Source organism: Tenrec ecaudatus, chromosome 1, assembly GCF_050624435.1.
Source record: "Tenrec ecaudatus isolate mTenEca1 chromosome 1, mTenEca1.hap1, whole genome shotgun sequence".
Classification (NCBI taxonomy): domain Eukaryota; kingdom Metazoa; phylum Chordata; class Mammalia; order Afrosoricida; family Tenrecidae; genus Tenrec; species Tenrec ecaudatus.
Genome location: NC_134530.1, coordinates 79,397,892 through 79,408,322, shown reverse-complemented (window position 1 = coordinate 79,408,322; position 10,431 = coordinate 79,397,892). Strand labels below are relative to the sequence as shown.

General features: G+C 56.4%; 1 protein-coding gene across 3 annotated transcripts; it reads left to right on the top strand.

Moving 5' to 3' along the window:
• Positions 1-1,594: 1,594 nt before the first annotated feature.
• On the top strand, positions 1,595-9,545 carry LDLRAD1 (low density lipoprotein receptor class A domain containing 1). Of its 3 annotated transcripts, XM_075539861.1 has the most exons (6): positions 1,595-1,615; positions 2,132-2,186; positions 4,880-5,008; positions 6,803-6,940; positions 8,440-8,568; positions 9,397-9,545. In XM_075539861.1, the coding sequence occupies exons 1-6, from the start codon at positions 1,595-1,597 to the stop codon at positions 9,543-9,545; spliced, it is 621 nt and encodes a 206-aa protein (XP_075395976.1). The 3 variants fall into 3 exon arrangements, with proteins under 3 accessions (XP_075395976.1, XP_075395983.1, XP_075395987.1); XM_075539868.1 differs by lacking the exon at positions 4,880-5,008; XM_075539872.1 differs by lacking the exons at positions 4,880-5,008; positions 6,803-6,940.
• Positions 9,546-10,431: the final 886 nt, after the last annotated feature.

Here is a 10,431-nt window from a genome sequence, read left to right as displayed (position 1 = left end):
TTTAGCGTGCATCTTCTCGTTGGGTTCCCAATGCCTTGGACAGTCCCTTAAACTCCTGGGTCCTAGCTTCCATAGAGGGATGAAGCTTTGGGAGAAACTAACTGTGTTAGGCTGGGTTCTAAAGAGAAGCAAAACCACGTATGTGGATGTGTACACATGTATGTATAGGAGCCCTGGTGGGGCAGTGGTTATGTGTTGGGCTGTGATCCGTATGGTCAGCAGTTCAAAACCACTGCAGCTCCGAGGGAGAAAGAGTGGACTTTCTACTCCCATGAACAGTTACAGCCTTGGAAATCCACAGGAGGACGCTGAAAGTCAGCATTCACTTGATGGCAGAGAGAGAGAGGGAGAGAGAGGTGTGTATCTATGCGTATGTGTAAAGAACCTTATATCAAGAAAGTGGCTCATACAGTTGTAGAAGAGGGTAAGCTTCAGTCCATTTCAAGTCTGTGAGTCAGGTATAAGCCGGAAGCTTTCCTGACTCATGTAGCTGCCAGGGCTGTCAATCAAGAGGCAGGAAGATAAATTGTGAGTAAATAAATTTGTTTGTTAGAACCCCCCTTCCCCCCCAAAAAAAGAAGAAGCAGGAAGATGAATCAGGAAGTAGGAAGACCCTAGGCTGGTAGAGTCAAATGAATCCAAGGTTGGCAGGCAATATCGCAGGCCACTGATAGCTCCCAGGGTTCACAGGCAATATGGCAGTGGAACACTGGCTCAAGTCCACAGAACCAGAGACCAATGAGACAGATGTAAGATCCAGACCAGCAAGAAAGGAGGGCGTTCCCCACCTCTGCTGATATATATGAAGTAGGCCACATCCCTGAGGCTGTGACCTGATAAAGGGGTTGCACCCCACCCTGATCTTCCCACCACTGCTTGGTGGCTCACAGCAGGTTCCATCCCGGGGTTGTTTATATTATGTTAGGTCATCTCATGCCAAACCACCAAGAATCCTGTCGGAGTCAAGTTGACACAGAACCTAACTCACACACCACCAGCCACTTCCCACCCCCACTCCACAGGGATTATGGAGGTGCTTAGACTGCCCTCTCACCCTTCCCCTACTTCATGCATCAGCTCAGCAAAGAATTCTTTTAGAATCCTGTGTGCTTTATTGAGTGAAAAGGAGCTATCCTTTCAACCTAGATGATCTACTGAACTCAACAGCTTCGTGAGATGGTGAGCCTTGCTTTCTAGTCAGGCCAGGGGGAGTTCTGTTTTGGGGTGCGTCTCTGCTGGGCCCTCATGCAGCCAAGGCCTGTGACCTTCCGCTCTTAATCTCAGGTGTGGAGGTGGTCTCTGGACAGCTTCTGAGTGCCACGCTCATGCCCCCACCTGCTGCACCAGCTGAGGGCAGTTTCTCCCTCAGGCCCTTGTCTGCAAGGTGTGGATGAAGATTCAGATGTCACAGGGGGAGGCTGGGAGGCGGGCACACACAGTCTCCTTGGGCTGGGAGGAACTGCCACAGGGCCACAGAGAGAGAGAGGGTGTGGCCCAGGCAAGCCCTCTCCTCCTCCCTCCCCGAGGCTGCCCATGGCGACGGAACTTGTGTTGAGTCCACAGCATCTGGAGCTTGGAGCTGGGAGCCCGAGCTATGAACAAGATCTTCCCCCAGGTGAGGTCCATCCTGAGACAGGTCCAAACGCTGGGGGGCCAGGAGGGCAGTACAGAGAAGCCTTCAGACTGGCCGTGCTTGGAGACATAAGCTGAGCCCCCCACCCTGCCCTGTGGGCTCACTCCCAGGCGTACCCCCCAGAGGAAGCAGTTATTTAGCTCAAGTGCAGAGGCCAGGCCAGGAGGCCAGGGTGGCGGGGGATTGGTGTTCTTTATGGGAGGCACATCAGGGCAAGTGAGACTTAGCCATAGTCACCGGGCTGGTGGTAAAGTATGCTGGAGAGGAAAGGGCATTCCAGGCAGAGGGCACAATATAGGCAAAGGTGTAGACACGGGAAGCGGGCAGGATGCATTTGGACATTCCGAGTCCTGGTGTGTAACAGGGCGGTGGTTCCACCTGAGGCCCTCAGTGACCACAGCCGAGAGAAGGTTCTTCTCTGGGCCTTAGTGTACCCTTCTGAAATATGCCACAGTCTCTCCGGGCTAAGCCCACCCCTCCCTCTGTTCTCTTGGGCAGGAAGATGTCAATGGCAACGTTGCTCCGGAAACTAAAGTACTCCCTGGAGGGAAAGGTAATGGGTGAGTGGGAGGGCTTGGGTCGGTGTCCTGCAAGGCTAGGGTGCCCTGAACTGGGCGGTTGGCTACACAGGCACTAAGTTCCCATCAAGGTCTCAATGCCCTGCAGATCTCTATTTCCCAGTTGATATCTGCTGCCCGCTTCCTGGCTGGCTGTGCTGCTGGCCCCGTGCTTAACAGAGCTGTCTGGTCACTCTGTGATGCGCATTTACTGAGCACCCACTGCGTGCTGCCCACCGCACAGGTGCTAAGCCGCATGCAATTCCCACCTGTGGTGCAGAGGAGAGAGCTCTGCAGTCTACCCCCTGGCTGGCTGGGTGACTCCAGCACTGATCCTCACCCCCGAGTAATAAAGTGAAGCAGAGTCACGCACTTGCTGAGCACCTACTATGTTCCACTGCCTCACTGTGTGACCAGGCCCTTTCTCTTTACCCGTATGGCACCCAGGAAGGGAGGATCACCATTGGTGGGGCATCTACTGTGGGGCCCAGATTTGATCAGAAGAAAGATTCAGAGAGGCAGACAGCGATCACAGAGAACATAGAAAGGACCGAGGTCTGACCAGAAGCCTGGCTTTGGACGGATCTCTGAATAGAGACCGCTCTGAGAGGAGGGCTGTTACAGGAAGCTGAGGGACAGAGAAGTTGGGAAACCTGACTAAGATCACATAGCTGGGAAGAGGGAAAAGCAGCCGTCACATCTGGACTGGGGCCAGTCTAGTTGCAAAGTCCCGGGGCCTTCCATTGTCCCCGCCTGGTGTTAATTTCTCAGTTCTGGCAGGTGGTGGGCTGGTTGTGGGACAAATGGGCCTCTGGGTCCCCTTCTGTCCAGGGAAGGGGTTGGCATCTAAGAACCTCTGGCTTTGAAGTGCAGCATCTCCATGGGGACGGGCGGGGGGGGGGGACCTTGATGCTGCTGTCAATGCACCCCCAGTCTCCGTCAGGTCCCCACCTCGCTCATGGCCTGGGCTGCGCAAATATTTGAGGAGCGGCTGCTTAGCTGACCGGGACGCTCTCCCACGTGGCTGCATGCCTGCTCGCTCCCTGGTTACCTGTGTTTGCTGAAAGGGAGCCATGGACTGGGGCTGTGTGATGGGGTGGGGGTGGGGGCAGTGATCCGGTAAAGATTGATACTATGTCTCCCACGACCGTCTCCACACCCATCACCAGGCCACCTACTGTTGGCCACTGCATGGGCCACTGTCTCCTTGCATACTCCCCTCATCTGCCACCCTCCATGTTTCTGAGACCCCTCCACTGAGCACCCCGGCCCCCTGCCCATGTCTTCTTGGTCTTTTATTTGGCTGTCATGGAAATGGTGCTGAAAGTCCAGCTGACAACCTGCAGAGAGTCACAAGTGCCCAGCTAAATGACGTGGTTTTCACAAGCCAGATGCACCCAGGGAGCCTCCCTGCCGCCGGGGGTGGGGGGGCGGCTGCTGGTGCAATGGTGAAGCACTGGGCTGCTGACTGAAAGGTCAGCGGTTCAAACCCACAGGGGAACTCCCTGGAAGAACAGCCCGTGGTGTCTGCGCTCCCATAAAGATCGACAGTCCATCTCTGAAGCTCCGCCCTCTGGGGCAATTCTACTCCGCCCCCCCCACGCCCCCACCCCCGGTTGCTAGGAGTCAGAATCAGCAGGACTACACACAGCCCCAGCCGCTCACAGGCCTTTCCCTGAACATCGCCAGCCCCCTCGCCCCGACCCTCCCCACACACACCCCCTGGAGCCTCGGGGAATCTTATCCTGACTTCTGGCCATCTTTATCTGCCCTCCTTCCACGAGGACGGTCATATTGTGGTAAAATAGTGGGAGGTTCCAACCTGCCCAGCAGCTGCTTACGCAAGAGACCAAGATCACAGCCAAGGAAGCCCCACGGGGTCGTGTGGCGCCCGGGTGCGTTCGGACGGACGGACAGACTCTGAGGCGCCTAGCAGAAACAGTCACACGTCTGTCTAACCATTGGCTGCTTGACCATTTCCCATGGACACTGCAGGGACCGGAACTACCTCCAGCATGCTGTGCGCCTATCACGGCTATCGGCTTCCAATTTACTTCCCGACACACGACGCCCTTCATAACCCCCTCGCTGCCCGCTCTGCCGGCCCCTGGTGACCACGGACAAACGTTGACCTCTGCGCATGAAGGTGCCTTGAGTGACCACCACACGGACCACCGGGCCCGTGTGCAGATCTGGGATCTGACTTGTCCTGGAATGGACCGTCAGCTGGAATCTGGGAAAGAGACCAGGCTTGGGTGCCGAGCAGACCTGGGGGTACGCTAGCTCTGCCCTGCAGGACCGGGTGGTACAGGGTCACTTCTCTGACTCAGTTTCCTCAGAGAAAGGAAAGGAAAAATACTTGGAAACATAAAAATCACCACTCTGAGAGGCCTGGTGTGGTTTCTGCCCCATGGGAGGTGCTTGATAGGCAGGTGCCCATGTCTCCCTGCCTTCTGGGGTGGCAGCCTCCTGGAGGCATGGGCTGTGGAGCCAGGGCCCTGGGATGTGGGTCTGACCCTGGAGCTCACTCCACCAACCCGGACCAAAGAGCATCATCCCTGAGGGATGCCTGCCCATCCCCAGCCCTCCCTAGCCGAGAGGAGCCTCCTGTACACAGTGGTGGGGCCCGTGGGCAGTCTACAGCCCTGGCCCCTCACTGTGCTCCCTGGGCTTGTTTCTCCCCACACAGCGGGCGGTGGCCCCCACTGCTGCTCACGCCGCGGGGCCTGCCTCTTGGCCTTCGCTCTGCTCCTGCTGGCGATTCTGGCGGCCCTCATCACCCTGGTGGCCATCCATGGACTCCCACCACGTGAGCCAGGTAGGGTGGTCAAGGGAGGGTGGGCCAGGCCTGCTGGGGGGAGGAGGAGGGGCAGAGGGATGAGGAGAATCCAGGTACTCCAGCAAGTGACTTTGGGACAGTCCCTCCAGACACAGTGCACGTGGTGTTTCTGAACCTCGTGTGCCCCTCTGTGAAGGGGCTTTTTCACAGAGTCCTCATCATGCTCGAAGGCCCAGCTTTCCTGACCCCCGTGCTAAGTGAGGAACATCTCGGTCCCCGCAGCCCTAGAACCTCCTCTTCCAGGAGCCCGGCCACTCTAGGCAATGTGTCTTGTCTCCAGGTCTGATTCAACCCTGTGGCCTTGACTTCAGGGACAAACCGCCCCATCATGGTGGCTGCCCTCTCGGAGCAAGCAAGACAGATGCTAACCAAAGGCAGAGCAGGCGGGGCTTGGAGCCTCTGGATCAAGGACTCTCCCGCAGTCCTGAGGCAAAGCTGGGTTAGCTAGGGGGTTGGCAGGAAGACATGTGAGGAGCCCCCGAGGTGGGAGGAAGCGGCTGCAGGAAGGTGGGTGGATGAGGAGGGTTGGAGCGGCAGGAGGGGCCTAGAGGGCACCCTGGGGAAGGGGGCCACCATCCACGATCCACGGGAAGGTGGAGAGTCCATCATCACGTCACCGGAAAGACCCCCTAGATTACAGCGGTTCTGAGCCTTCCCCAGGCCGGGCCCTTTCATGCAGTGCCTCATGTTGTGGTGACCCCCCAACCATAAAATCATTTTCATTGCTACTTCATCACTGTCATTTTGCTACTGTTAAGGATCGCAATGTAAATATCTGATACGCAGAGTGTATTTTCATTGTTACAAACTGAACATTATTAAAGCATTGTGATTCATCACAAAACAAGATGTAATTCTATATTGTGAAATATTTATTTCTAATGACAAATAAATGAAATTTTGTCTTGAAGTACGGTGTAGCATAGGTAACAGCCTTCACAGCGGGTACTCGTATGTGGGCATATCTGCATGTGGGCGGACCCGCTGGGAGCTGGGGTTTTCTGATGGTCTTAGGCGACCCCTGTGAAAGGGTCGCTTGACCCCCCAAAGGGGTCTTGATCCACAGGTGGAGAACCGCTGCTCTAGAAGCTGTGCCTCCCTTCATTGTCCGGGGCTGATCTCAGGGGCGTGTCACTGCACAACCTGCGGAGGTGAAAGGGGACTGGCATCTTCAGCTGGCTCGGCACACCCTTGGGACAGAGCACTGGGCCAGCGGGCTTGGGTTAGGAGCTCCGCCCTTCTGAGCTTTGCGTTCTCGTCTGTCAAGTGGGGCTCCTGGCGACACTTTGAGGGCACAATAGGACAGCAGGGTGGCAGTGCCTGGCAGCCTGGGCAGCACTTGTACTCATCTGTTAGAGATCCTGACGTGACATTGCCTGTCAGTCTGAATGTACCGCTCCTGAACCCCTCACCCATTGCCAGGGAACTCCCCTAACACCCCCAGAGGCCCGCCCCCTGTGAGACAGTAAACTGACTTCCGATGACCAATCCTGTGCGTCCTGTGCTCCTGGGTTCTTTACAGAGAATCGTATCCACTTCTCCATCAATCCTGTGGGGAGTGTGCCCACTTTACAGACAAAACCTAAGGCTCAGAGAGGCCAGGTTATATGCCCAGATCACACAGCTGGCCCGCAGTAGAGTGGGCCTTAAACCACACCTCTGGCACCTCAGCTAGACTCAGAGGACTCTGAGAAGCTTTGAGGGCAGCGCCTCCACCCCGGAGATGCCCAGGCAGCACCACCCTTGACCCTTGGGTGTCTGTCCTCTCCCCAGGGGCCCGGGCCTGTGTGACCCCAACGAACAGGACGGGCTTCCTGTGCCATGACCGGAGGACCTGCATCCCAGCCAGCAGCGTGTGTGATGGGGTCCGAGCCTGTGTCCACGGAGATGACGAGGATGAGAGCCTGTGTCGTGAGTGCCCGCCCCACCGGGCTCCCACGTCCCCTGCCATCATCCCGCACCGAGGCCGGCTCTGAACATCCCAGGCACCTCCGAATGCCCACGCCTTTGCTAAGACGGTGCCCTCCACCAGGAATAGTCACCCCACCCAGTCACACGCACACATGCACACGCACACGCACACAATGCCCACTCAGGGGGAATGTCCACCTGATGCTCATCTCCATGCCTGTAGAACCCACACGCACCCTTTAAGCAGGACCTCAAAGAGCCTTCCCTAGTAACTCCCCCCACCAACACACACACACGCACGCACGCACACACACACGCACGCACACGCACACACACGCATAGCTCCCACGACTCCTCTTATTCCAGCCCTGGTCACAGTACTTGTCATACTGGTTATTAGGCTCAATTAGCACATCTGTCATTCCATCAGGCTGACTCCTGTGGGATAGGCCTAGCCTGGTTGATCTTGGGGGCCTAGTACCTGGGACAGGACACAGAAGGAGGGGAGTAGTTCCAGGCCAGTTTTCTGCATGAATGAGTGAATGGATAGATTGATGAATGAATGAATGAGGAAAACTGGTCCCAGAGCTCAGAGATATGACTGTTCTCAGGAGAAAGGAGGCACGGCCACATGGACTGATTAAATCAATGCCTGGACCCATGGGAGGGAGACAGCCCCATGGGCAGGCAAGCAGGGGTGCTGGTGGGGACAAGGTCATTGTATCATGGACCTGAGACTCTCCTCAACCGGCCTGGCAGTAATCCAGTCTTCCCCATCACACCCCGAAAGTGCTCACTGTGTCTCTTCAGAGCCTCTCATTCCAGGGCTTGGACCCGTAATTTCCCCCATTCTGGTTAGCATTTCCAGAGTTTTGGATCTGCTCTGGTTTCACTTTGCTGACCATATCTGAACTGGTTTGAAAAAGGTCCAAGTCCTGCCCAGAGCAGAGAGCAACAGCATGTGCCTTTCCCTGGACAAGCTCTAGAAACGTCCAGGACACTTCTGTCTGGGTCTGGCCAGTCCAAGCAGCCAAGTAATCTCTCCTCCCTGATCTGGGTTGTATACCTCTCGTGATAAGCCCTGAGTTGGTATTAGAGTTTTTAGTGACCCTGTTGTGCAACTGCCTAACATAGAGCCTCTTCCAAGGAGGGTCTTTTGACTCCCCTTCCTCTTCTGCTCCAATTGGAGGAGGCTGCCTGAACTTGAAGGGAAGATGGTTTGGGAGGGAGGGGTGGTGGATGTAGCCATTCAGGGTGGGGATCGATTCACAAGGACTGGGAAGGGGGCGAGAAAGGGAGAGGCAGCTCTTTGGGCTCTGTGTGCACAGTGGGTCCACAGGAAAAGAGCACCTCTCTCCTCGGGACTCTTCCCCGAGCTCCTGGAACGAATGGGAGGTGACGAACAGTTTGACCATGACCTGGGTGGCCAGGATGGTCCACCTCCAGAGTCAGATGTGGCCAGATGTGTACCGGCTCCTGCCTCCTCTGTCCCTCTGTAGGAGATGTGCCCCGGAGCCTCCCCGCCTTCCTGGTGGCCCGCTGTGGAGACCCTGCTTCCTGGATTTACTCAGACCAAAGGTGTGACGGCACCAACAACTGCGGGGACTGCTCTGATGAACGGAGCCCAGGTGGGGCTCTGAGCAAGGCTGGGCTGGGAAGGTGGTCAGGCCGTGGCCTGAAGAATCTGCCAGATGCCTCCTTCAACCCTGGAAGAGCATTCCACCCCTGCTTGAATGCTTCCAGGGGCGGTGTGCTCACTGCCACACCAAGTACTGCTTTCTGGCAGCTCCTTGGGTGGGCAGGTTCCCTTCAAGGGGACAGGAGGTACCTGAGGCCAAATAGTGGCCCTGCAACCTGGCTCTCTCTCATCTCTTATGCTCCTCCTACTCTCTGCGGGAAGGCCGGACAGGAATCAGTTTCCCCTATCTATATGTAGGTAAACCGAGGCTCGGGGAAGGGAAGGACCCTAATACAGTGAGTGATAGGAAAATAATGTGTCTCCCACAGTGGGGTGGGGTGGGGTGGGCACTGGAAAGATCCAGAGGGCTGAAAAGACAGATACCTACCCCTTATCCTGGATTACGGGCTACAGGACAAAAGTGTGTCATTGCTAGGCGCATTGATTAATCTTTCCCATTTTTTCTATTGTTCAGCCAAATACATTTGGGAACTTTTGGTGTAAACTCTGGTGTGCGGATTCCAAGTCTGGAACCCTTTCTTGAGCCCATGTTTAAAAAAAAAAAAGGATCTGCAACATGACTATTGAGTCTTGACTGGTGCCTGGCATTTGGCCTGCCTCCCTTTACGCTGGAAGAAACAGAGGCCCTGGGGGAAATACTCAACCCCAGTCAGACAGGAGGGGCTTTGAGGAGCTGTGGGAGGGTCACCAGTGAGCGAGGCAGTGCCCTGGTGCACAGGGCATGCCGGGACACATCAGCTGGCTCTTGTCTCCCTAGTGATCGTGTGCCCTTCCTGTGGCCCCGGGTGGTGGCGCTGCACCCCGACTGTCTTCAAGTATTGCGATTGCATCCCAAGGACGCTCTGCCGGGACCGTGTGCAGCACTGCTCTGACTGGTCAGACGAGTTCTCCTGCCCCGGTCCCTGAGAAGGAGGTGGGATGAAATGATATCCGCCATGTTTCCCCGGGGCACCCAGTGCTGGAACATGAGAGGGGGCAGAGCCTGTGAGCCCGGAGTGTGGCCTGTGGGCCTTCTCTGAACACAAATGGCCTTGCCTCGCCCTGCCTGCGGGGGGCTCACCACCACCATGTTAGGCAGCTCCCGACAAAGACGGCTCCTTGCTTTTAGAGCAGCTTCTACACAGTGGGGACCTGCTCCCTCTGCCTCCGGACGGGCTTTGTGAATCATGCTTTCTTCGTCCCTGGGAGGTGGGCAGCAGGTCCGGGGTTTAAACACCACGTAGAAGAGTGTCACCCTTTTGGATGGCACCCCGGTGAAATGCATGTCACTTGTTGCCCTTCGGTATGTAAGTTAGGCAGTGCTAATCAGCCTTGCTGGGTTTGGCTGCAAGCCTGGCATTTTCCTGAGTTCATCTAGCAGGCCCTCACGGGTCAATCACGTGAGAGTGCTTATGAGACAAGTGGTTAGTTATCTGTCGTCCGGCCAGTGGGAAGCCATCCCAAGAGGCTCTGAGCTCAACCCATCCCCATCTCCATCCTCCCGCCACCACTCCACTCCGGCCCACAGCAGCTGTGGAGCTCAATGGTCCAGAGAATGAATGCACTTTGACCTTGGAGCCCAGGTGACCGAGCTGTCTCTCACCTTCACCACCGTCAGGCAGGCAAGAGTGGAGCTGTCCATTAGACAGAAGAGGACGCAGACCGTGATTTGCTCAGGATCACAAGCAAAGGCCTTGCTGGAGACGGGACTCAAACGACAGTCCCAGACCTGAGCCTGGCCCGCTACCAGCGTGACCACGAGACTTTGGCCAGGGGTGGAGTCTGCATGGGATAATAAAAACAACAAGCACCA